Source organism: Ochotona curzoniae, unplaced genomic scaffold (genome assembly GCF_017591425.1).
Source record: "Ochotona curzoniae isolate NIBS_2020 unplaced genomic scaffold, NIBS_Ocur_1.0 scaffold_4506, whole genome shotgun sequence".
In the NCBI taxonomy this organism is placed as follows: Eukaryota; Metazoa; Chordata; class Mammalia; order Lagomorpha; family Ochotonidae; genus Ochotona; species Ochotona curzoniae.
In genome coordinates, this window is record NW_024467119.1 from 358,863 (window position 1) to 385,678 (window position 26,816).

At 57.6% G+C, this 26,816-nt stretch overlaps 1 protein-coding gene across 1 annotated transcript in view; it reads left to right on the plus strand.

The window, feature by feature from the left end:
* The first annotated feature begins 8,058 nt into the window (after positions 1–8,058).
* Positions 8,059–26,816, plus strand: part of ARHGEF10 (Rho guanine nucleotide exchange factor 10) — a 60,792-nt gene continuing 42,034 nt past the window's right edge. Inside the window, exons 1-9 of the mRNA XM_040966891.1 lie at positions 8,059–8,260; positions 8,884–9,008; positions 12,225–12,356; positions 16,094–16,249; positions 17,153–17,440; positions 21,392–21,452; positions 22,896–22,972; positions 23,491–23,547; positions 25,278–25,441. Coding sequence (XP_040822825.1) covers positions 12,320–12,356; positions 16,094–16,249; positions 17,153–17,440; positions 21,392–21,452; positions 22,896–22,972; positions 23,491–23,547; positions 25,278–25,441 — 840 coding nt within the window. The 5' untranslated portion in view covers positions 8,059–8,260; positions 8,884–9,008; positions 12,225–12,319. The remainder of the gene's footprint in view (positions 8,261–8,883; positions 9,009–12,224; positions 12,357–16,093; positions 16,250–17,152; positions 17,441–21,391; positions 21,453–22,895; positions 22,973–23,490; positions 23,548–25,277; positions 25,442–26,816) is intronic.

Here is a 26,816-nt window from a genome sequence, read left to right on the forward strand (position 1 = left end):
AGCAACAGCATTGTCGACGTGAGTTGGAAGTCTTGGAGTACCAGCCCAGCAGGGACCCTGGTTATGGAATTAGGAGGGGCTGGGGGCTTTGTTCTAAGGATAACACCACAAATGTAAGAACACAGGTGCTGACTGATGTGCCACGTCCTGGGTGTGACAGGAAGCCTGGGTCCTAGTCTCTGCTCGCGGCACCTGCACCTGTGGGAAGCTCCTAGGACGTGGGCTCCAGTGTCACACAGGGCTGGACACAGGCCACTGTCCAGGGTGCCTGTGAGAAGTTTGGCACGCACACATGATCCCCTGGAAGCTGTGTGTGGGACTTTGAGATCATTACTACCCATATATAACTGATCAGCTGACCACAGTCCTGGGCTCCTGTGGGTCTGAGCCCCCATGCATGGGGCTTTGAGATTCTTGCTGCCCATATGTGGCTGGCCAGCTGACCAGCATCCAGACCCGAGCCCACCTTATGTGGGAAGGACTTTAAGATCACTAATATCCACATGTAACTGCCCAGCTGGCCAGCTCCCAGGGCTCCTGTGGGCCTGATCCTCCCTGTGTGGGGCTTCAAGATTATCAATACCATCCATGACACAGCTGACCAGTGTCCTGGTGGAACTAAGACTTGGTCCCTTGGTCCAGGAACCTGCTGCCAGGCTGTGTGTTCACTTACCTTCTGAAGGAAATGTCTGCTGGGGCCGGGATGGACACGGCTGCGTGGACACTTGGGGGCATGTGTTTCCATAGAGGAGTGGCTGCCTTGTGGGCTGAGCACATGGGGGTGCAGGCTGCATTCCAGATAGGAGAATATACTATGTTGTTCCCACTCCCACGACTGCACCACAGGTTGTCCACCAGTCCACAACCAGTGGCTGGGGCTGTGGGAGGTTGAACACCATGGACAAATTCCTCTTACCAATGAACAGGATGGACCCATTTCAGGGGATGGGAAAGAGAATGGAACAGGAACAGACTCAAGTGTCCCCAGAGCAGATGAGGGAGGTCAGGAAGGGGTGGGGGGAGATCAAGGCTCAGCACAGCAGGCCCCCTGTGGCGGGGCAGTAGTCAGGTGACTGGGGGGGACACTGGGAAGGGGAAATGGGACAGGGGACGTGAGGGATGCTGGGCAGGGGGTACATGGGGATGTGAGAGCTGCTGGGCATGGGGTACAGGGGACATGAGGGATGCTAGGCAGTGGCAACATGGGACAGGGGACGTGAGGGACGCTGGGCAGGGGGTACAGGGGACATGGGACAGGGACATGAAGGACACTGGATGGGGGTACATGGGGATGTGAGGGATGCTGGGCAGTGGCAACATGGGACAGGGGACGTGAGGGACGCTGGGCAGGGGGTACATGGGACAGGGGAATGATGGACACTGTGCATGGGGGGACATGGGACATGGAACGTCAGAGACACTGGGTGACGGGGCATGAGGGACACTGGGCGGGGGTGCAGGGAACTTGAGGGATGCTGGGCAGAGGGGACAGGGGACATGAAGAACGCTGGCCTGAGGCAACATGGGACAGGGATGTGAATGCTGCTGGGCATGGGGTACAGAGGACATGAGGGATGCTGGGCAGTGGCAACATGGGACAGGTGATGTGAGGGACGCTGGGCAGAGGATACATGGGACAAAGAGACTTGAGGGATGCTGGGCAGGGGGTACATGGGGCAGGGGAAAAGAGGAACACTGGGCAGAGGGCATGTGGGGATGTGAGGGATGCCAGGCAGGGATGACACTGGGATTTGAGGGTACCGGGCCTCCATCTTCTTCATTATTGGGCATTACGAGGAGGCTGGAGTTGAAGCCTTAGGGTGCCTTCTGTGGGCTGTGTTCTCATCGTCCCTGCCTTGTGTGGAGATCCTGATGCTGGGTGGACATCTGTCCCTGGGCCTCTGGGATGTGGGGTAGGGCCTTTCTGGCATCTGGGCTGTAGGTGGGCAGCAGTGACATCACTCTCTCAGGGCCCTGTACACCTGGTCTCCCCTGGTCCCTCACTGTGCTGAGCACCCTGTAGTGGAACCCTCGTCCCTCATCACCTCCTTCCCTGTCATGCGCTGACTTGTGTCATGTGCTCTGCCTTGGGGCTCTGGAACATCGTGGGTCCCTGCTGTCTGCCCTGTGCTGTCCACTGTGTGGCTGCTGCTGTCCCTGGTCTGGCTGGCCCACAGTCCCTTCTCTTGCTGCAGGACAACTGTGATTTTGTCTGAAGGAGAAGGGCAGGGCCCATGTCACAGGGGGATCTGGCAGCTGGCAGTGGCTGGCCCCTGAGAACACCCTCCCCTTCCCAAACAAGTGCTGTCATGAATGAGGTATGAGGTGTCACCACTTGTCCCGGGACTGGAGAAGGGCCAGCAGGCAGGGTCTCTGCCACATGCAGAATGACCCTCAGGTGCCTCTGAAGCTGAGTGCTGGGTGGGTATGGAGGTGAGTCCATAGGACCTCGTATGAGCTGCCTCAGCACAGAGCTCAGCTCCCACACCAGTCCTTTCCTGGGTGAAGGCCAGCCTAGGCAGCCGGGGTGAGGGTGCTTGCTGATAAGCAGCTGTCCCGGGCGAGAAAGCAGCATTGTTCCCAAGGGACACAGCGGCCTTTTGTGTCTCCAACAACTGGGCCTGTTTTCTTGCTGGCTCAGCGTCACAAGGCCAGGAGGTGGGGGGTGGGGAGACTGCAGCTTTGGGGGTACCCTTGTGGTCCCATGAGGCAGGACCAAGAGCAGGGGGCCCCACCACCTGCCCCCTCCCTACCAGCAGCCGGTCTGTTAAGCCTCTGGTCACTGGAACACATCCATGTCTACACTGCCCACAATTCTATCACCTCTCAGAATTCCTTCACCTCCTCTTCTGGCTAATCCTCCTCTAAAAGCCCCCCCAGCTGCAGGTTTGCTCAGTTCACATGCCGCTTGCTCCCAGGGCTCATGTCTGTGATGAGAGGGCTGGGTGTGACTCCTGACTTCAGTTCCTGCCAGTGCAGTCCCTGGGAGCTATGGTGAGGGCCAGTTTTGGGGGCCAGCCACCCACATGAGGAACCCGCCATCAGGGGAGCAAGCTGGTAGATGGAGGGTGGGCTCCTCTCTCTCTGGTGGTCATCGCTGTGTGCTGGTTGGCCCGCTGTTTCTCTCTTCACTCTGATGTCCCAAGCTGGGCCTGCTGTCTGGTGTCTTCCTGCCGTCCCTGAGCCATGTCCTGCCTGAGGCCAGGCCACTTGCTGTGTGCCAGCTCACTTGTGGGTGGAATGTGGGCTCTTCCCAGTGATTCTCATGAGAGTCTTTGGAGGTTGTCATTGCTTTGACCCATCTGCAAGGACATGCCATCTCTCTCTGTGTGCATGTGTGTGATTGTGTACATGTGTGCTTGTGTGTGTGGGGTCCCAGCAGTGCCGAGCAGCAGCAGGTCCCCCCTGCGCCTCCCCATGCTGACTCTTCAGGGCTCTGGTTCTGGTTTCTCCCGCATTGGAGCTGAAAAGTCTCTGGTGGTTGTAGCTTGGATTTTTCCGAAGTCACAGTGCAAGCACCAAGTCCTGCTCTTTGTGGCCTCTGGTCAGTTGCGTACGCTGTGGTGGAGCCTCCTGGCCGTGAACTCTCTGTGACTTGTCGCTGTCCTCATCACCGGAGCTGCAATTCCAATGTGAAGGAAACTCCGCCATGATGGGCAGGGTTGGGGTGGGCCTTGTGGGTCTCCCAGGCAGGTGTAGGGACCCAAACCCTCCAGCAGTCATCTGCTGCTTTCGCAGGCAACCTTCAAGGAACTGGATTGGAAACCAGGCAGCTGGAACTTAGACCTGCACCCACACAAGTCCACCACAGTCTTGTCCTCCAGGCCCTGTGGTCCCATCTACCAGCCCTGGTCTGCCAACCTTGGCGAGAAAACGCTGGCTGCTCTGTGCCTGACCTGTTCTGTCTCCAGTCCCCTAGAGTGAAAACTGCAGTGCGGCTGAAGCAGGCACCGCCGTGGGCCGCAACCCAGTGTGTGAAGGAGAACTCAGAGGAAGGAAGTCTGGGAGCCCGGGCCTGGGACCTGGGGCTGGGAGGGGACAGCTTTTCCCAATCCCCAACACCCGGTCAGCCAGCCCACTGCTTCCTGCACGGGGCAGCCCTGGAGCTCCCCTGTGATCCTCACATCCAGAATCTCATCCTGCCTCTTCCACGGGGACAGGGCAAGCACTGGGGCCCTCACCGGCTGCCTCCTGTGGTGCCCCTCCTTTTCCCTGGTCCTCAGGAGCTGGAGCACCCTAAAGACAAAGTTCCCCCAACGCGCCTCAGGCAGGGGAGAAGTGGCCGGACTGCAACGTGTCCAGGAGGGGCCGAGGTGGGCACAGAGCGCACTTGCCGCCGCGGAGGGGCGTCTCCCTCCCTGTCCCGCACTCCCCAGGACAGGTGAGCGCCCGGAGGCTGCTCCGCTCGGGCCCCTTGCCCATGGGGCGCGCCCGGAGCAGCCGGCTGGACGCGCGCGAGGCTGACGGCCCTGCTCCTCCCACGCGTGCGCAGCTCGGGAGGGGTGCGGCCGGAGGGGGGAGCGGGTGGCCACGTGGCCTCGCAGGAATGCGCGGGCGCGGGGGCGGGGCGCGGCCGGGAAAAGGCAGCCGCGGCGGCCAATGGGAGCCCGGAATGGCCCGGGCCCGCCAATCCCAGCGCTGCGGGTGGACCCGGCCGCCCGGGACGGGAGGGGCCGGAGCGCATCGCTGTCGGGGACGGCTGGGGGCGCGGGACGGACTGCGGCCCACGGTGGCACCTCCGGCCCTCGGTGAGTGCGGGCGAGCCCCGGCCGGCGGGCGGGCGAGGGTCCGCTCACGGGTTCCTAGTGTCCTTTAAAAGTAGCTCCACTGGCCCCATCTCGGGCATGCAGCCCCCAACTTCAGGGTCGCCCGGTGCAAGGAGCGCCCCACCTCCACCGGTTGGGGGGCACAGCCCAGGCCCTCAGGGTGCATCCTGCTTCTGGGCGGGGTGTCCCCTCAGGGCGCAGATGGTGTGGGAGCAGCCCCCCTCCTCCAGCAGCGTCCCCGCCTGGTGTGCTGCTCCGGGCTGCAGGCGGAGAGGGAAGGAATGTGCTGGAGGGGCCGCGAGCAGGGCCTGGGACCCGGGAGCTCACAGGAGGGATGGTAACTCGGGTGTTGAGTGGGGCATCAGTGGTTGAAGATGCTTGCTACATCCCACGAGTCTGCCCCCAGCCCCCAGCATCCGCTGAGCTCAGCAGGTGTTTGCTGTCCTCCCACCCCCCCCAGGTCCCATGTGGGACTCTGAGTGTTGCCGACATCTGCCTCCTCGGAGAAGCCGCAGGCTATCTGTCCATCGGGGGATTGGGGGGGGGGTGCTCTTTGAGTCTTTGCTTGAGCCATGAAACTAGTCTTCTGTCGTTGGCCTGGGTGGTCTAGGTTTTCCTCGAAATGCCCGGTGGGTGGAGTCCTCCCTGCCTGGCGGTAACTGTTTCTCTGTGGTTGTGGAACACCTGTAGTGTCGGGATTCAACGTGCTAATTGCTCTAGTTGACACTCCCTGCTTTTTGAAAGCCTCCTTGGGTACCCAGCTCTGACACTGTGATTTCAGGGCCATCCCATGGAGATTCTCACGGGAACTTCTTCCCATTAGGGAAGACCCAGGCGGCTGCTGGTTGAAGCTTCGGGGTCCAAGTGCTGCAGCTCTCCTTGCTGGGGACAGCCTCTCAGAGCGGTTGCAGGCCAATCTAGAGGCAGGTGAGGGATGCAGTTCCCCGCAGCTCCATCTGCTATCTAGGGAACCGTGGGCTTGCCAAGGGCAGGAGTCAGCCCCTCCTGGGGCACCAGCTTCCACTGGAAACACACAGGTTAGAGCAGAATCATACTGCAGCTGCGACTGTCTTACTTTCTGGTCATGGCAGTCGCTGATCATGTGGTGCGTCTCCCTGTGCCTGCGTGAAATGGAGGTGCATGGCGTGCCCTTAGAGAGGCAGGTGGGGCGAAGCTCCTCAGAACTGCACCCTGATGAGGGGCTGATGCCATCCCCCCAAAGCCTGGCTCTCCCATGGTGATTGTGGGAAAGCATGAGGACATGGGGCTGGGGGCACTGCCTTGGGAACTGGACAGAGTTAGCATCCATGAGGAAACTCCCATGGTGTGGGTGTGACAGGCAGGTATGGGCCTTGGGGTGAGGAGGTCCTGGGGAAGAAGAGGCAGCTTTTGTGCCCAGGCGGGGACTCAGCCACCGGCCCCCACTCCGAGACATCTCCCCATGGCCTCCTCCAGCTCAGCCACTGGCCCCCACTTTGAGTTGTTGCCCATGGCTTCCTCCAGCTCAGTCTGAGAATCTGCATTTGCTCCCATGTGCCCATCATGGGAGTGCCCATCAAGGTCCCACAGGGTTCTGCTTTCCTTGGCTGCTGGTGGCCTGCATGGTTTGTGTTGGCCAGGTCAGTACCCACACAGGCTGGACCTCTTGCTTGGGGCACTTTAGGGAGGGGCCGACACTTCCCTGCACTGATAAGCTGTGTGTAGCTGAGATCCAGTGTGCCAAGGCCAGGCTGGGGACACCTCCCGAGGCCTCGACCTGGGGAAGATGTGCCAGCCAGTGCCAAGTTTCTGCTGATTGCAGTGTCTGTGGAGAGCACTGAGCCAGGGTGGAAGGAATTCTGTTGGTAATGTGGGAGGGATGAGCCTGGTGGGCTCTGGGATCCAGCAGGTGTGGGGAGACTGACAAGCTGGGGACCATCACCTCATATGGGCCAAGCCAGCCTGTTTGCTGTCCAGGACACCGCTGGACTCCCCACTTGGCTGACCACCTGCCCCTCCCTCTCCTAGTACGGTGCTTGGAAAGTGAGTTGGGCCATGTGAGGAGCAGTGAACTGATGCTCTGCTTCCCAGCACTCCACTCAGTAGGTGGGTGGGAGGTAGCCCACGCCATGGCGCTGGCCGCTGTCCTGGGTCAGCCTACCCACTTCAAGAAGCCAGCTGAGGTAGGGGCTGCATGTTACTCATACGGGCTCTGCTGGTGGGACTGTTTCCCATGAGAAGTCATGATAGCTTGCGTCCAGTCCCAGGAGACCCAGCTGCCATGGAGGGTCCCAAACCCGGGGTCTGAGTGGAGAAGTGCGCCATTAAGCCTTGGGGATCTGCTGGGCTAGAGCCACGTTTGGACTTGCCTAGCCCTGAGTGATGTCACAGGATGGGATGCCAAGGGCGGAAACGGCTGCAAGTTTCTTAGGAGGAGCCATATGCCTTCCGCAAGTAGAGTGCAGGCCCGGGCCGCTGTGTCTGAAGCTGGGGTGGAGCCTCCCAGCTGCAGGAAGGGAAGGCCTGGATCAGCTGAGCTGGCCAGGGGTCTGCACAGGCAGGCTGTGCGGCTCCTTGCTGTAAGTCACTGCTGCTTACTACCCTGGCCCCAAAGAATGCTTCCTCAAGACTGTCCCCATCAAAGCAGATTTAGGGCCACTTAGCTTTCTTGTGTTTTCTGAACTGACTTTGCATGCCCCAAGAAAGGTCATCTCTGTTTTCAGATGGGAGCACATTAAGGGGCCATGTGAGGAGCAGTGACTGGGCTGTGGGGAACCGGCCAGTGGCCTCTGGGTCAGCCAGGGGTGCCAGGTACCCTCCCCGGTGCTGAGTCCCATAACTCTGAGGTCCTTTAACAGACAGAGGACAACACTGGGCCAAACCTTCTCCCTGTGAGAGGAAAGGCTGGGGAAGGTCTCCCTGTTAGGGGGCTGGGTGGTGGCAGTGCTGACCCGAGTCCAGGAGCCCCTTTCTAGAAGGATCCCTGTGATTGCAAAGAAAGGAGAGGCCCAGGTGGAGCTGGTTGACAATAGGCACTTTTAGGGAGCATTCAGACCATCCATTCCAGGTCTGGTTCGGGTGAATGTGCTTAACAGCAGTGTCCAGTGTGTCAAGAGGCTGCCAATACGCCAGGGTCTGGACTGCACGTCAGTCACAGGAAGACAGGCAGCGCTGGGCGGGAGGTTGGCGTGACTGACTGCACCAGGGGTCCATGGGACAGATACCTTGGTGTGTGTGTGTGTGTGTGTGTGTGTGTGTGTGTGTGTGTTGGAGAAGTGTGAGAGGACAGATGCCACAACAGGGGACTGGTATGGTGGGGAGGTGTGGGCTATGACAACTTCCCACTGTCCTAATGGGGCCATATTCCCCACACTCCAGGATCTACTGCAATGAGGCGAAGTTGGGTCAGGTGGGCTGTTTGGAGACACATCAGGTGACTCTGGCTGAGAGAAGGGTGGAGTGGCCCAGGTGTGCCGTGGCTGGTGCCTGAGTTTTACCAAGAGCTATGGCTTGGGGTGAGTTCACCTCAGAGTTACAGCTTGGGGGTGAGTTTTCCCTCAGAGCTAGAACTTGGAGTGATGTCATGTGGGGGCCACGACATCACTGAGGGCATAAGAGGTGTGATGTCATTGAGCCCATGGAGAGGTGAATGATATCACTGGGAGTATGGGAGTGGTGTGATGTTAGGGCGGGGAGGCGTGATGTCACTGCTGCTGTCCCATCACATACCTCCTTGGAGTCCATTGGCTGTCACAGAGCACTTCTCATGAAGTCTTGGCTGGGCTTTGTCTGTGGCTGGGATTCTGAGTGGTTTGACAGGCAGACCTCACGCCTGAACCCTGTGCGATTCTCTCCCTCACACACCGCACTCAAGATACTTCAGTCCCTCTTTGCTCTCTCTGCACTGGGTGCCCCTGGCAGGATGCTGTGCCACATTGGCTGGCACCTTCCAACCTATTTCCAGCATGCTGGGCATTCGTTCCATGTGTCAGTCTGCTAGCAGCCTCTGGGACTTCCTGCCGCCTGGGACCCCTGCTGTGGCCTTTAGCCTGCTGATAACCGAACCTGGGGAAGGATCTGGGAACCGAATCTGGGGAAGGATTGGAGTGGCGGGCTGTCAGCACGGTTTCTCCTGCAGGGAACCAGCAGGATTTACATCTGGGGGCCGCTCTGAGTTGACTTTGGCTGTGGCTGTCTGCTTCCCAGCCTCAGGTACGAAGGCTGTGGCTGGATCTCCAGGGAGCCCCTGAGTCAAGTTTCCAGGTGGGCAGTGGGTTAGCTTCTTTTGGGTGCAGCAGGGGATGCCCCTGGGACCTGTGGCCCTGGGTCAGAGAGCATGGTAGACACCTGGTCTGCTTGGGGGTGGCCACAGCAAGGTGCGGACTGGGTGTCTTCTGGGGGGCCTTCTGGTGGGGTGGAACCCTCACAGGCTGTGACCACTGGAGTAGTTTGTGGTGTCCGCACTGCATGACGCTTGAATGGATTTCCAGGGTGCTCACGGGCTCGGGCCTGCAGACACACCAAGGGGAGGGCTGTGTCGGCCATCCCCAGCTTGGTCATGTCCTCTTAGGACCTGCAGTGGGGCAGCTGCAGCCTCATAGCACCTCCCTGTGCTGTCCTGTGGAGTGACGCCCTTGGGACGCCTGTCCCAATCCTATATCAGCCCCGTCCTTCCTAGGATCCAGCCCTGGCTCTGGCTGCTTGGCTCCTGTCAAGCCTGTTACCTTTCATCACCCTGTGTCTTCCTTGATTATGTCACAAATGTATCCCTTTTGTGCCTTTTCTTGGCTGGGCCTGGGCATGTGGGGGATAGAATGTCACTCTGAAGAGCTGGCCCAGGACTAGTGGGAGGGGCAGGAGTGCTCATGGGAGTGGGAGACAGCCCTTTGCCCCTGGGCAGCGACATGTATGTTGGGAAGGTTTCTCAAGGCTGTTGTCCTATGAAGATCAAACGAAGGTCGACTCCTGGCAGGTCTTGAGTACATAATGTGGCTCTGCCTCTGGTGTCTTGTGTTGTGCCCGATGTCCTGCACAGTGTCCTATGGGCCTGGGGTCACTGGCTGGCTATGCGCCTGACCTGAGAGAGGCGTGGCCTCAGTGTCTGCCAGCCCTGGCCAGTGGTGGGGCCCTGTGTGTGGCGTGGAGACTGAGGCTGCTGGGCTGAGGCTGCCTCGTCAGCTGCCCCCTGCCGCTTCACTCTGCGTCCTCATCCTCCTGTTACAGGTGGTTTTGGAAGCTGAGGCGTGTCAGGTGTACCTCTGAGTTTTGTCCCATGGGGAGGCCGCATTCACCTCTATGGTCCTGCAGCCTGGGATGGGACATTGAGCCCCTTGTTCTGATTCTTGGGGCGTGTTTGTGGGAGACACAGCCTTCATGAGGGGCAAGGCTGAGGGTGTCTCCATCTGTGTCCTCCTGGGTCTCTGTGCCAGTTGTGGACAACCAGAACCAAGCAAACTGCAGTTAGAGGTAGCAAGCTTGAGTGGCTGGCAGGGGAGGTAGCTTGCAAGCACGAGTGGGAGCAGAGGCCTGGCCGGGGCAGCAGAGGCGGCTGCAGGTGGATCCCTGTGTGCTGAGGCCTTAGCACGGCCTGGGGTGTCCTAGGCCCATGAACATCACAGAGCTGAGCCATCAGCAAGGGAGAATGAGAAGCCTGCCCTGGGGCAGCAGGGAGTGAGCCCAAGAGTAAGGCTGTCCTGCGTCAGTGTCAGCCCAGACAGTGTGCACACCTGCACTCTGGCGATGATGTGCTATGGGAACTCCAACCCGGGCCTCAGCCCCCCAAGTGACTTCCTGGAGTGGCTGTGAGGTACCTGCCTGATGGAGGCACCTGGGGAAACTTCCCAAGGTACCCATGTGAGGCCTTGGCTGGATACCTGACCCTAATTCTCCTGCAGAGCCAGCCTGGCTGTGGATGGGGGCAATGGGGGCAAGGTAGGTGTGTTTCTTGGTCCTGCTGGAGGAAGGGCTCAGCAGCATAGGCAGTGTGGCCGCAGCCCGGCCTTGCCCCATCCACGGCAGCCAGGGGCCGTCTGTCCCCAGCTCCTCCTCCTCTGGATGTGTCATGTCTTTGTCTGAAGCCACAATCAGTGTGGACAATGAGATCTTTCATTAAAGTGCTTAAATTGGAAGATGACAGCACTAACAGAATCCAGGCCGGCAGGCGGCTGTCATTATCTGATGTTGTATGTGTGGAGCCCTGGGCAATGGCCCGCAGCTTGTCTGAGATACACTCAGCTCCCAGCCTTCTGGCCCTGGCCCCCGCCCCTGGGGACCCCAGGAGTTGGAGCAGGGATGTCCTCGCTGGGATGTGTCCCTGGGTTCAGGGCAGTGGAATGCTGTGGCATCCCCCAAGGCTGCAGGGGTGTGGGTGTCAGGAGCACCAGCCTGGAGGATGGAGGTGTCTGGGTTGGGAAGTGGCTCAGGTATGGGACATCCCTACGCTGCTGTTGGAGTGCTGGCCTGGAGCCTGCTGCTGATCAGATTGCCCATCTGTCTCTGCATTGGAGAACCCAATGGTGTGAATGACAGGTGCAGTGCATAGCTGGAGGCCAAGGCTGACTGTGAGTCAAGCACTGGTGACTGTAGCACTCGCTGCACATGGTGTTGGCAGCCAGCACTGGTGGTGATGGGGTGAACTGTACCAGGCATTGCATGCAGCACCATTGACTGTGCCCCACTAAAATGGATACAGTTGCTGGCCCTGGGCCCTGCCTGGTGGAATGTCATGGCACAGTGGGGCTATAGCATCCCCAGTTGGAACTGGGATGGTGATGGTGTGTGACCAGGTGAGGCTGCTACAACGTGCCCGGGCAGGGTCATTGCACATGGCTGGCACCCAGTCCTCGAGCAGCTGTGTGGGGTGTGCCCTCTCTGTCCCGGCATGTGTGCCTGGCTCGTTTAGTTCTGAGAGTGCCACCTGCTTCTCTGGGTGTGTCGTCTGCTCTGGTGAAAGAGTGTGCTGGGCCTGGTCCCAGTCTCCCTGTCTATTCTTGTCCCAGAGCGCATGAGGGAGGTAGAGGAGGCGATATTGAAGGAGGAGAACAGGACAGACGTTACAGGGCATTAGCCAGGTGGGTCAGGAGCTGCTGCCAGGCACCTGCAGGTGATACAGAGGCAGCCCTTCTGGGGCTTGCTGGCCTTGCTCTGGCTCGGATGCAGCCTCTCAGATGGCACAGGAAGGCCAGGGCGCAGGACGGGAGAGAGGGGTAGCTGTGGGGATTGGAAGGCAGCAGCTGGCTGAGCCCAGGGAACCCCTCCTGAGGGCTGGTAAGAGAGGGATGAGGGGATACCCCAAGTATGGGCTGGCACGAAGGGGCCTGGGACTGAGTGAGTGGTGGAGTGGCCTCCTGGCGCCTATTCAGGGTGAAGCCCTTGCCTTGTTCTGTCCCTTTGAGGGAAGCGGATGGGTGAGTGTGTCGGGGGGTACTGGGACCAGGCCACGGGTGACGGGTGACAAATGATGCGGCCTTTCCTCCCCAGTTCTTCTCGTCTGAGACCACACAGGCAAGGCATGACTGACCCCGGAACCTGATGACGCCACCCGTGCTCCTGGCAGGGGCTCATGTCACTGCAGCATGGACCAGCAAGAGGCTCCACCCCCCAGCCCCACAGGTATCGTGGGGCGTTGGGTCCGGGTCTACCAGTGACTGTGTGCCAGGGACTGCAGGGGTGTGTCCTAGGTGGTAGATGCTCTGGCATCCCAGTGGGTCCCTTGCCTGCTGTGCTGCCTGGGACACCCCAGCCCTATCTGCTGGCACCCGGAATTCCCTTCAGGCTTGCCTTTGCTGGATCTGCCAAAACCCAATGGAAGGGAGGTTGCTAGGGGGTGGTGGCCTTCCTGCATTGCAGGCCACAAACCCCCCTGAGCCAACCCCTTCACAGGCCTGTCTTTAGCACCCCACAGGTTGGGCAGCATCTTCTACACTTCATTTCTCTGCCTCAGCCCAGGGTCCGTTGCTGACATCATGGCAGAGGTCTCCAGGGAGTCTGGCTGCCTGGCCCTTTGGGCTGGAGGCTGCTGCCTCCATCAGGCAAGTGGCTGTTTTCTGGCCGAGCAGAGGTGAGCATGGACCTGGGTATAGCAGACTGTGATGACCATGGCAGACACTGCCCAGCTTAAGCCTGGTAGCTTCAGTGATGCCTCAGGGGCCTGCCAGCTGGTCTACTTCTGTGGCCTGACAGCCCCGGCTTTGCATCCAGCTTCCTGTCAATGCCAGCTCTGGGATGCAGCGGGGGACAGTGTTCGTGGTCAGCTCCTGGCACTGACGCAGAGTCCTGACTGAGTTCTAGGCTCCTGGCCCAACTCTGGCTATTGTGGCATTTGAGGAATGGATGAGTCTGTTTCTGTATATCAGAGTTTTCTTTCTCCATCTCTTTCTGTCTCTGCTTTTCAAGTAAATAAAATTTGGAGTGAAACAAAATGAAATAGCTGCTGGGCCCTGTTTAGCTGCATCTCTGTGCTTGCATTGGCTGTCTCTGTGTGTGAGTCACACAAGGACTGCCTTGGAAAGCTGTTGCTAGGGCCAGCACGGTAGTGTAGCAGATCCTTTGCAGCACTGTCGTTATACATGGGCTCTGGTTTTTGTCCCGAGTGCTCCACTTCTCACTTCTTTCCCTGAAAGCAGCAGAGGATGGCTCAAGTGCTTAGTCTTGGGTACCCAAGAGATCTGGAGCATGTTTCGTTTCAGACCAGCTAAGCTCTGGAAACAATGGCCAGTGTCAGAAGGTGGGATGCCTTAACCAGGAGACTGGAAGTGTCTCACCCTGTTGATCCGGCTGTTGCTGAGCTGTTCTAAGATACACTAGCAGACACTAGTAGAAATAGTATGTGCACTGTTCTCATACTAGCAGACAGTAGTGTTTGTCTTCACTGGTCTTGGGTGTGCCATATTTCAGTGTTATTTGCTGTTGCAACAGATTCAGTGTGCAAGTGATACTCTGGTATTTAGGTCATGTCTGAAATGGGGAGCTTCTATTGCGAAGGGAATGTTTTGGAGCCCTTTGCATATTTTCATTCCTCTTTGCCTTTGACTTTTCACATTAATTTAGGGGAATGGAGTTCTTTTTTGCTGAAGGGTTAGAGACCTGCACCCTACTTAGTACCCACTCGTGCAGAGAATACCTGCTGAGGCCTGTCCAGTGCAGCCTCCTTCCTCTGCTGCTGTGGAACTCATTTCCTCATACCTGGGAGCCAGGATGGCTACCCTGCTTGCTTTCTGTCAATGCTAGGACACCTCTGTGTCTCCTGGCATGCCTCCAAGTGACTGTGCTTCCGACCTGTCCATGTATTCCTTCCTGAAGAAGCAAGCCTTGGTCCCTGGGCTGCATTGGAGCCTCACAGAACCCAGAAGTCTTGTCAGAGGTTTCTGAAAACAACTTCTGGAAGCTCACTGCTGGGTAGATTTGGGTGGGTAGCAGGGATTTTGGTGGGTGGAGGGGTGTTGTCAGTGGGCTGGACCCCCACCTCCCCCATCCCTGCTGGAGAGCTCTCTCCTGCTTCTTTCTGCTGTAATTTAGGAACATACTTCCTGTCTGGGCAGTCCTGGAGTGTGCTGCTAAGTGGAGGTCAGATTAGGCCCTTTCCTTTAAGAGGCCCTTGACATTCCCCTGTGGACTGAATAGGCTGTATCTGCTGTGAGGGTACACCCTGGGCACTCCCTTCCAGGTGCTCTGCTCGTCTGTCCACCTTGCCCCTCAGGCCAGGCCCTGCTCCTTCCCTCTGTCCCTGGGCCTCTGCTCTGTTTACCTTGTCCCTCCCTGAGCCAGGCCCTGGTCCATGCCCTGGCCTCCTGCCTGTCTGTCTCGCCCCTCCTGCCAGGCCCCCAGTCTGTCCCAAGCCTCCCCTGACACATCCCTCTACCCTTGGGACCCCTGCAAGACTGCTCTCAAGAGGAAAGCCTGGTGCCTTTCACGTCACTGGTCCTCACGGTGGGTGGGGGGCTTCAGGGAAGCGTTTGGAGGCTGCAGAAGCCCCTCCATGTGGGGGTGGTGTCACTGAGCCCCCACAACATCCTGGAATGAACCCATCTGGATTGGAGCCCGAGAGGCCAGGAAGGTGATAGGGCTGGGAGGGGACGCCTGACCTTGACTGTGCCCAAGACACCAAGGTACTCTGAGTCTATATGTGCACCTTCTCTTGTACAACCCTCAGCGAGATGGGGGTCATGTTGAGTTGCACCTAGGTGACCCCCGCTGAGGCATGGTCTTCCCTTGCTGATTTATCATCCATGTTGTCTGCATTAAAAAACATGAACGGTGTTGTTCTCTTTACTGTGTTTTCTATTCCTATGGTGAATGACAGGACCTGTGAAAAGGAAATTGGAAAGAGAGCTTTGAATTGTGCCAGGGGCAGGGCTGCCGGAAGCATCCTGATGGCCACATGGTGCAGAGTCTGCTGGGAGCCTTCTCTGGTCCTCAGCGAAGGGGGAAGGGGGATGGGTAGGGGAAGGGGGGGGGCAGCTAGAGAGAGGGGGCAAAGAGGGGGAAGGGGCACGGCGAGTCGCGTGCCGAGCGCGCGCGGGAAAGAGAGAGCCCAAAGAGGGGATAGCGAAACGAGCGGAGCAAGAGCGGAAGGGAGAGAGCGGCAGAGCGGAAGGGGGAGAGGGCCGGCTGGCGGGGGCGCGCGGGTGCCGGTAGCTGGAACGTGCGAGACAGCGATCGGGAAAGCGAGCGCGAGGGCCAACAAGAAGGAGAGAGGGAAAAGAGAGAGAGACAACTCTGGCCAGAGACCCCGCGCGCGGACCGGCGAAGCGAGAGGGGGCAGCCGAGGACCTGGCGCGACGGGACCGCGCGCGCGCGGGACACCAAGAAGGACGCGAGAGTGGGGACCGCGAGAGCGGACCGCGCGAAGGGGGGTGGCGAGAGCTAGCGAGGGCCCAAGGCGCGCCAAGGACGCCTGGGCACGCGGGGGAAGAGAGAGAGGGAAAGAGAAAAAATGAAAGAGAGACAGAGCAGGAGGGGGGGAGAGCGAGGGGACAGAACAAATGAACCAGAGCGCCGAGAGCGAGGGCCGACACCCCGACAGCGCGCCGCGCGCGGGGGGGCGCGCGAGCGGGGAACGAAACAAAGGGAAAGGAAAGAGAAAGAGCAGCAGGGGGGGGAGAGAGAGCGGGAAAGAAAAAAATGAAACGAGAGACAGAGCGAGGGGGGGCGAGAGGGAAAAAGAGAGGGATGCCCCAGAGAGCGTCGTCAAGACTCTCTTCATGTCCTTTTCTGTCCCTCTCGCTGTATTTCCCCCGTCTATGTCCCTTATATCCCTTTCTCTGTATGTCCCTCTCTCTGTGTCCCCTCTCCACGTGTCCTTGTTTCGTGTTCAGCTCTGAGTGTGACTGATGCTACTGTTCTTCCAGAAGGTGATGTGAAGTATGACACCAACAACAATGAGGAGGAGGAGGAGGGAGAGCAGTTCGACTTTGACAGTGGAGATGAAGTCCCAGAGGCTGACCGGGGAGGAAGTCTTTCTGCCCTTGAGGAAGCTGGGAGTACAGAGGATGCCAGTTCCTGTGGTGAGTCCTGGCCCTGGCCCTGGCTCGATCGTGGGGTCCTGGATCGTGGGGGGGGGGGATCGTGTTGTGCTGCCACTCACCATGTTGTCATCTCTCCCGGATGTTCCTGTGATTATCTCCCTAGGCTGGCTGGGCCCTAGTCCTGTCGCTCCACCTTCATGAGAGTGTGGGAATCACCAGCCATGTGACCCAAAATGCCAGAGGTCTGCCCAGGAGCCATGTGCAGAGGCTGGTTAGGGGGTTCAGATCAATGTTCCAAACAGCCTGACAGCCCCTCCATCTCATCTGACCCAGCTCGCGTGTCCCACTGGGCCTGCCAGAAATCCACATCACCACCCCAGCTCCCAGAGAGCCTGTGGGTGTGCTAGCCCCCTTTACCCACCTTTGCAGAGAGCCTGTGGCTGTGCCCAGGCGACCTATCTCCCTTCCTACCCGCATCTAGACAGCAGTGACCCAGACAATACTTGGCTGGGACTGGGTAGGGGGTCCTAATGCATCCCAGGACAGTGCACGGCTTGCCTGGGTGGGGGTTCTTCTACACCCCAGATGGTACATGGCTGGGTCTGGGTGGAGGGTCCTGCTGCACCCCAGGACTGTGTACAGCTTGCCTGGCTGGGAGTCCCACTGCACCCTGATGGTGTACGGCTTGCCTGGCTGTGCTGGCTGGGGGTCCTGCTGTATTCCCGATGATGGATGGCTGAACCTGGTTGGGAGTGCCTTTGCTGGGTCTGGCTGGGTCTGGCAGGAATCCCACTCTACCTTGAGACAATGCACAGCTGGGACTGTCTGGGTGTTCCCTCTGTATCCTAAACGGTGTACAACTGGGCCTGGCTGGTGGGCGTGGGGCTTGTCCAGCTGTGCCCCAGACCTCACACTTGATGATGTGTCTCCTTTGTGTCCCAGGGCATGAGAAGGGGGCTGAGAAGGCGACTGACATGGTGGCAGAACCAGTGAAGCCTGTAGCCCCGATGAAAGTGAACCCATACTCGGTCATTGACATTACGCCACTCCAGGACGACCCACCCCTGGCCCCGGACTCTCGTGTTGAAGAGGACAGCTTTGGCTCACACCTGCCCAGTGGATACTCAGTGCCCGTGCCCTGTGGTTATGCCGTGCCCTCCAGCCTGCCCCTCTTGCTGCCTGCCTACTCCAGCCCAGTCATTATCCGGGCCACGTCCATGGAGGAGGAAGGTGAGGTCGTTCCCACCCTCTGCACCTGTTCTCCACCCTCCGTCCTTTGTTCCCTACCTTGCCCCTTCTCTCTGCCCCTGGACCCTGTCTTCCACCCTCTGCCCCCTGCCATCTGTCCTTACCCTCTGCCCCCTGTCCCCTGTCCTCTGCCCCCTTCTCTCTGTCCTCTGTCCCTCATCCCCTGCCCCCTGCTCTCTGCCTTCTGCCCTCTACCCTCGGCCCCCTGTCCTCTACTCCTTGCCCTCTGTCCTCACCTTCTGCCTCCTTCCCCTGCCCCTTTTTATCTGTCCTTTGCCCCCCTCCCCCGCCCTCCACCCTCTGACCCCCACCCCGTCCCCTGCCGTCTGCCCCATCCTCTACCCTCTGCCCTCCACCCTTTGCCCCTGTCCCCTGCCTTCTGCCCTTTACTCTCTGCCCCCGTCCTCCACTTTTGCCCCCATTCCCTGCCCCCTTCTCTCTGTCCTTTGCCCCCTCCCCTGCCCTCCACCCTCTGGCCCTACCCCCTGCCCTCTGCCCCTGTCTTCTGCCCTCTGTCCCCATCCTCCACCCTCTGCCCCCATCCTCCTGCCCCCTGTCCTCCGCCTTCCCACCCTAGGTTCTCTCCCTCTATCCCCTGTCCTCCGCTTCCTGCTCTCTGTCCTCTGAGGGCCATTAGGGGTCTGCTCAGCTGGGACAGTGTATGCATCCGAGGGGCCATGGGCATCTAGCGGTGCCCGGGCCGGGTGCAGAGGGCAAGGTGGGGAGGGTGGTGGGAACAGGAACCGCAGAGAGCCAGCATCTCAGTGGTTCTCAGCTGGGCACAGGTATGAGTGTGGCCGGGCTGACACTGCCAGGCCTCTGTTGTTAGTCCTGGGCTGGGGGCCATGTTAGTCCTGGAAGACCCTGATGGAGACCCCCAGCCAGCCTGTGCAGGGCCAGTGCTGTGGCTGAACAAGGGGATGGGGCTGTCCCCTCCTGCCAGGTGCCCAGCTGGCCCAGCCAAGGTGCTGAGCTCCACGCTGTGCAGTGTTCCTGGGCTTCTTGCTGTGGGCACCAGCAGCCATCCTGCCATTTGCTGTTGTCACTGGGAGGAGTGAAGACCGTGAGACGTGCAGCCCCTAGAGAGTGAGAGCTGGATGCTGTGCTCACCTCCATGTGATCTGTTTGCATCCTGAAATGGCTGGTAATGGGACATTGCTTACAGAATGTACTTGAGGCACGCCTGGCAAGGTTTCCCTAGAGCAGGGCTGGCACCATTGCAACAAGAGCCATTATCCACCCCAGTCTTGCCTCAGGGAAGAAGTTTCCTGTCACTACAGCCGAGCACCCAGGCCAGACAGCTTGCACAGGGGCCTTGGCATAGCAGTGCCAGTGCTGGAGGCCCAAGAGTGGGCAGGGCTAGGCTGCAGTGTGATCTTGGCTCAGTTCCCACAATACCCCCCTCGGCCTTCTGCAGTGTGGCATCCCCGGAGACCTGGTGACCTGTCTGCGTCCATCAGCCATCCCTCCTCTGACATGCCCTGCCCCTGCCAACCACAACTCCACTCTGGATCCCTGTGGAGGCAGACCAGGTGTGAACTTCAAACTGCAGTGGCAGTTTCAGATTGTACTGTCTCCTCTGAAAACAGGCAAATTCACCTTCTCCCTCTCCACAGTGATAGGGCTAAGGGGTGGGCCTTGGTTTAGAACCCACTGTTTATCCCTGCTCCTCTGGCCCTGGACCCATCCCATTTACTCCTCATCTTGGGTCCTGCCCATGAGGCCACCCCCAACCCTGACTTCTCTTAGCAGGGCAATGTACCACAGGACACTGCCTGTGCCCCTTGGAACCCAGGGGTACATTCTAGGGCTCCCCATTTCTTGGAAGCAGCTGTGTCCTGGGGAGAGCCTGCACAAGCCAGCATGGCTTATGGGCATGCTGGTGGGACTGGCTAAGGACCTGCCATAGCATGTGCATTATGCTGCTGGTTGGGGCTGATCCCGCTGTGGAGCTGGGAGGCTCAGGACCTGTTCACTGCCATAGCATGTGCACTGTGCTGTGGTCAAGACTGACCTCACTGTGGAGCTGGGGGGGCTCAGGACCTACCCCCTGGCATAGCATGTGCACTGTGCTGCTGGTCAAGGCTGATTGCACTGTTGAGCTGGGACATCAGGACCTGCCCCCTGGCATAGCATGTGCACTGTGCTGTGGAGCTGGGGGGTCAGGACGTGTCCACTGCCATAGCATATGCACTTGGCACTGTGCTGCTGGTCGGGGCCGACCCCACTGTGGAGTTGGGGGTTCAGGACCTGCCCCCTGGCATAGCATGTGCATTTGGCACTGGTCGGGCAGAACCCACTGTGGGGCAGGGGCTGTGTGCCTGGCTAAGAAAGAGCCAGGATTCAGTGTGACCTCTGACACGAGCTCCGCTCTGTGCTGGTGAGCTGGTTATAGAGCCTGACAAGAACTAAGCCGAGGCCAATCTGGAATGGGAGATTTACTCTGAATGTGAGTGTGTGCATGTACCTGTGTGTACAAGTATGTGTGTCTAAATCCATATGTCTCTGGTGTGCACATGCATGTAAAAGTGTGTGTACATGTGAGGGTGTGTGAGTGTGTACCTGAATTCACATGTGCATATGTGTACATGAGTGCATGCCTGAATGTGCACAAGTGCTTGTTGTCACCTGTCACCAGCTGAATTCTTTTTTTTTTTTTAATTTTCTTTTTTTTTTAAATTATGATTTTGACAATCTTTACATAGTTAATTTGGGTAAAAAGGTTCAAGGGCTATAGGAAAGTGGGTAAGACTATTATTTCCATATTGTTTCCTTCATGTTTAAAGGGGGATATTGAGGGAGAAGCCCCACTCAGTTTCTCACCCACCCCAGCTCCTGGATGTAGAGCATGTTCTGAGGTTCTTGCCCAAGTGGTTTTGATAGTTCACCAGTTATGAATCACTGCCAGTCTTGCCACTCCAAGCACGATGAGGTCTTTGAAGAATCCACTGATTGACATAGTATCATAGAGTCTTCGTTTGCCCAGTATTTCGCTGCCAACATATAGCTAAGGTGGTTGATTGACTTGTACTGTCTCCTGTCTTTTCTTGGTTAGAGTGCTGAGTCTGGCATTTCGATTGGAAAGATCCCCAAAGAAACTTTGTCTGAGGTGTTCTTGGACCAGATTCTTGTATGTACTGGCAAGTACAGGGCCCGGCACAGTCCATCGCCCCGATCAGCTGGTGGTTGCAATTGTTGGGTTGGTTCTGTTTTCAGCCCCAGCTTCCACTGGAACCAATGGGTGTTGCAGTCCAGCACATACTCGGTCCCCGAAGGGAGCAGCCCCCTGAGCCCAGGCAGGCCCGGGGATAGCTCACCATGTGCACGTGGTGGCTGGCATCTGGGCTCCGGGCATGAGACGCCCTATCCTGAGACCTACCAGCAGCCAACAGACTGCTGGAAGTTTAAACCCCCAGGTCCAAGGTCGTGCCTCTCCCCAATCCCATCCACTGCTCAATGAGGACGGCAGGTGGGCCCCGAACCTGCCCAGTCACAGAGACTTCCCCCTTTGGCGTACTCACCCTGAAGGGAGCAGCCCCCGGAGCCCAGGCAGGCCCGGGGACAGTTCACCACATGCATGCGGTAGCTGGCATCCAGGATCTGGGAATGAGACGCCCCGTCCTGAGACCCACACCGGCTGAATTCTTTGTCCCTTGAAACTCTTTGGCATTGGCCAGTGAGGGACACCCCCAGACCAGTCAGTGCTGTGAGTTCCTGGCACATCCAGGGACTGGAATTGTGTTGTGCCACTGGTTGGCTGGCTCGGGAGCCATATGCTCGTTTTCATCTTGCTGCCCGGTTCTGCGAGTGTGCCTTTTGTGCCCGTCCATCAGTGACCAGAGCATGTTGTCACTGGACACATGGTGACACCAACCACGTGGTCCTGCTGAGGCTGAAGCAACACCACATTCTGTGTTGTCTCCTTTCCTGCAGAAACTCCAGAGTCCTCCGATCACCCCTTCAAATGTCTCATCTCCGAGGACCTTCCACACAGGTACCTGCACCGAGTCCCTCGTCCACGCTGCTGCTGCCAGCCCCTTCTCAGCCTGCTGGGGTGCACACTGCCCTGTCCCCATTTCTGACTTCTCCTGGGTGCCCAGGCCTGCCTGGTCACCAGGTATCGTGTGTGTGTGTGTGTGTGTGTGTGTGTGCACGCGCGCAGCACTGGGGGAAGCAGAGTGAGTGGGGGCTGCCGAGAGGGGACTGTGGGAGGGTAACCCTGGCTTTGCTCTGGGTTAAGGTGTGGCAATCTTGCCCGAGGTGCTCCTTGCCTGTGTTGGTTTTGTGGATATGGGAGCTTTCTCCCTGGTTTGTTTCTGATAAAGATTATTTATTTATTCACATGTTTAGTCATTTATCAGAGAGACAGACAGAGACTGAGCCCTGTTTCCCATCTACTGCTTCACTTCCTACATGGCTATGACGGCCAGTTCTGGGCTGGGCAAAAGCCAGCTGTCTGCTTTTGCCTGAGAAAGCGGCGAAGGATGGTCCAGGTCCTTGGGCCCCTGCACCCATGTGGGAGATCTGGAAGAAGCTTCTGGCTCCAGATCAGCTCAGCCCCAGCTGTTGCAGCCATTTGAGGAGTGAACCAGCGGGTGATCAAGATTCTCTCTGTCTCTGGTTTTTAAATAGATTAACAGATAAAAACCTTTTTAAAAATTATGAATATTTCTGAAGGGAAAGAATAGTGAGACAAACTCAAATGACTATTGAAATTATGAAAAAGCATAAAGCTCCAGGGATTGTTCAGATGCCATCCTGGCTCCTGCAGGTTTCCTCATGTTCAAGAGTGTCTTGCATGAACTCAAAACAGGCTGTGGCCCATCCTCAGTGGGAACCCCCCTGATCCCAGGGCAGGCCGTGGCCAGTCCTCAGTGGGAACCCCACTGATCCCAGGGCAGGCCGTGTGCCCCATTTCTCTGCCTCTCATTTCCGTTGCAGTCAGTGCAGTGTGAAGATACTTGGGGCAGTCCCACCAGGAAGCAGGGCACATGTCGTTGTGGTGAAATGCCCCCTTGATGGCCCCTAAATGAATTGCCCACCTGTCTCAGGATCTGGGCAGCCTGGGGTGCTTCATGAGTTGTGGAAATGAATTGATGAAGTGTATTTCAGTCAATGACTAGAAATCCATGTGTAATATATTCCATGGATTTATGAAGATTCCGTAGTGTACACACACGATAGACTGCACACATGCACTCACATGTTCACACATGTGTTTGCAATGCACATATGCACTCACACAGTACACATATTTATACACAAGGGCACAGCCCACATCCACACATGTGTGCACACATGGACATGCAACACGTTCCATGAACAAACACATGTGCAGTCATACTTGCACACAGTACATATTTTGGGTGTGCTGACAGCTCTGTCGTCCGTCTGTCAGAGTGTGTCTCAGTCTAATGCCTTGTCTGTTCTCTCCAAGTGACGACCAGGCCAGGAAGGAAGACAGTGCCCTGGCTCGCTGGGCGGCAGACCCCGCCAACATGGCGTGGATGGAGAGTAAGTACTGTTGACCCAGACCTTGCCCTTGGCCAGCTGGGAAGTCCTTGGCTAGCTATGAGGGACTGTACGTGCGTCCTCCTCTTGGGCTCAGGTGGTAAATGAAGCTGGACTTGCTGTCTTAAGATAGTGGTGTGCGTGGACGTGTCTGGCTCTCTGTGGCCTGCTGGTCCTGGCGCTCAGCATGGGTGCTCTTGTCAGTCACTGCCAGCTGCCCTGCAGGACATGCCGGCCTCGGCGGGACAGACACAGTGAGACCTGAGTGAGGGTTGGGTAGGGCCAGGTACACCCCACTTTGGGTCTGGAGTGGCATGCCTTGTTTTTAATTATGGTGGGGGGATCAAACCTGGCTTCCTCTGCTTGGGACCATGTCATGTGACCAACAAGACAAAACCTTTAGAGTTTTGTCACTTTCCAGATGCAACAGAGGGCAAGAGGAGGCATGATGGGTGCCACAGCCTGCAGGTGTGTGGGGCTCGTGGCTGGCCACTTCTGAAATGTCCCTGCTTTCATTCCAGACCCAGAAGAAGCTGTGTATGATGACGTTCCGCAGGAGAATTCGGACTCTGAGCCAGGTTTGGTCCTGCTGGGCCAGGATGGGGATGGACGTTTTGGGATGTCGCATGCTGGGCTATGTTGGGCTCGGTGTCAGTTTAGTGGGATGCAGGAGGATGGTGCAGTTCATTCCGACACTGCGAAGTACCGATGTAAAAAATAACAGCAACAAGCCCAGCTATACCAGGTTACCTAATGTGTGGTATCAGTGGACACACAAAGGGAACCAGGAAAAGGTAGTGTTCAGTGACTGAGCTGCCAGGAATGTTCTAGTAGCAAAGACAGATTCTTAGATTGTACAATCCCAGGCACCACTAGCTCCAACTGCAGACCCGTCCAGTTCTGCAAAGAACAGGAACATCCTAATGGAGAGAACAGAGACCCAGCTCAGAGCTGTCCACTCAAGGCATGTGGGTGGCCCTGGCAGGCCCGGACATCCCAGCCGCTGTCCGGACTTACACCCCCAAACAGTGTGCAGACTAGAGCCCACGAGGGTGCCGTAGCAGAGGGATGGGCAGTGGGCGAGTCCCGCTTGAGGCTGTGAGAATAGATACAGTGATAAGAGAGTGAGGTGTCTGTCCCTGAATCATGAGGCTGGATGTTTACCCTGAGCATCGTGGGGCATGAGGGAGGTGTATGGGGCAGAGCAGGGGTAATGCATGGGGGTAGCTGTGTGGGGCAGAGCAGGGGTGCTGTGTGGGGGTGCACGTGGGAGAGAGCATGGGACAAAGATGCGTGGGGAAGCATGCGTTGCTTCCTTATGGTGACAGTTCACGTGTTTATTTCACATGCAGCTGTTCAAGCTGGAAATATGTTCAGTTCCAAACTAGCAGAGCTAACCTCAGTGTGACAAAAGCTGGAAAACACAGATTAAGAGAGCTTGGCAAATCGTGTAATAAAATAAATCCCAAGGTATGGGCACTTGGTGTGAGCATAACTTGGACCCACTTAGCAGGAGGGCGGAGCTGTGCCTGTCCTCTTGTGGGAGCATTTAGTGCTTGCCAGAGGGAGAAGAAATAGGGCACTGACCCTAATCCAACACAGCCAGTGTAACCATGGTAACAGGGTAATAGGAAAGTGTCAAGTTTAAAAACATTGTACTTATTAGAAAGGCATCCAGCCCAGGAGCTCCTGGGGCAGGCCTGGGGGCAGATTCCCGGGCCTGCCCAAGGTCAGGTCCAGTGACTGGGGGCAGATTCAGGCCAGCCCAAGGGCAGGTCTGCATGCAGTGACTGGGGGCAGACCTGGGGGCAGGTCCCCACTGCAGTGACTGCGATTGGTCTTGTAGATCTTCCTCCTGAGTAAGGAGGCAGGGAAGGAGGAGGGTTAGGAGGATGAGGAGGGAAAGGTGGTTGAGGAGCAGAGGGAGGAGGATAAGGGGAAGGGGAAGAAGAGATTTCTGCATCGTGGACCAATCCAGCCAAGCCTCCACCCAACATCTGTATACCCATCCATTGTTCATCCTGTCTGTCCATCCATCACCTGTCAGTTATCCATCTATCAGTTTACCTGTTGCATTCTGTACTCTCAAGTACAGAGTGACTCCTTCATGCAAAGTGTACTGTTACCCACCACCTACTTGTGAGTGAGTGGTTCTTACCCCTAGTGGTCCTCAGAGTACAGATGGGCCCACGGTGTGTGTGCACTGATGCCACCCATTGTTCCAGCTCTGCTATATGGTGATGCAGCAAGCAGGCCTGATGATTTCTGCATGTTAATGTGAATTTCCCTTTCACATGTACGCATCCAGACGAGATGATTTATGACGACGTAGAGAATGGAGATGAAGGTGGGAACAGCTCTCTGGAGTATGGGTGGAGCTCAAGTGAATTTGAGAGTTACGAAGAGCAGAGTGACTCCGAGTGTAAGAATGGGATTCCACGGTCCTTTCTGCGTAGCAGCCACAAAAAGCAGGTGTGTGTCGGGTCCACAGGCAGGGGCCAGGGCGTTCTCGCACTGACATGTCTGTGTGGCTATACAACACGTGTGCCTTTACATGTGGCTGTGTAGTGGGGGAGGCATGGGATGTTGGCACAGGACAATTGTCTCTGATTTCCTAGACAACACTCTTGGAAGGAGAGGCTAGTTAACCATTTATGGACTGAAGTACCTACAAGGCCTTAAGCAAGGTCACAGTTGCCAATGTTTTGAGAAAGCAACAAAGAGACCGATAGGGAGTGAGGGTAAAGCACTCAGCTTCTGAGCTGCCCGGCCTGGCTAGTCTCTGAAATTCCTTCTGTGTGGAAAACTCCTGAGAGGAGCCTCTGGGAGGAACTTCCTAGCAGGACTGGCGGATGGCAGGAATGGGCTTACTGAGAGGGTACCAGTTTTTCATGTGATGGGCTGTGTTGGTGGTTTTGGCTGGGGGGTCCTCTTGGGTCTGAGGACAGGTGGACATGTGCAAAGGGATTTGCTGTATAGGGTCTCTCATGAACTTTCTGCAGTGACTAGGGTGGGCGTGGTAGTGTCCATCACAGCCAGGGATAAAGTGTGGTGTCCATCACAGTCAATGAGCAGGTGTGGTGTGTGAGACAGCCAGGAAGCAGGTGTGGTGTGTGTGACAGTCAAAGGAAGCAGGTGTGGTGTGTGTGACAGTCAGAGGAAGCAGGTGTGGTGTGTGTGACAGGCAGGGAGCAGGTGTGGTGTGTGTGACAGGCAGGGAGCAGGTGTGGTGTGTGTGACAGGCAGGGAGCAGGTGTGGTGTGTGTGACAGCCATGGAGCAGGTGTGGTGTGTGTGACAGTCAAAGGAAGCAGGTGTGGTGTGTGTGACAGCCATGGAGCAGGTGTGGTGTGTGTGACAGGCAGGGAGCAGGTGTGGTGTGTGTGACAGTCAGAGGAAGCAGGTGTGGTGTGTGTGACAGGCAGGGAGCAGGTGTGGTGTGTGTGACAGGCAGGGAGCAGGTGTGGTGTGTGTGACAAGCAGGTAGCAGGTGTGGTGTGTGTGACAGTCAAAGGAAGCAGGTGTGGTGTGTGTGACAGGCAGGGAGCAGGTGTGGTGTGTGTGACAGGCAGGGAGCAGGTGTGGTGTGTGTGACAGGCAGGGAGCAGGTGTGGTGTGTGTGGCAGCTATGGAGCAGGTGTGGTGTGTGTGACAGCCATGGAGCAGGTGTGGTGTGTGTGACAGGCAGGGAGCAGGTGTGGTGTGTGTGACAGTCAGAGGAAGCAGGTGTGGTGTGTGTGACAGTCAGAGGAAGCAGGTGTGGTGTGTGACAGGCAGGGAGCAGGTGTGGTGTGTGACAGTCAGAGGAAGCAGGTGTGGTGTGTGTGACAGCCATGGAGCAGGTGTGG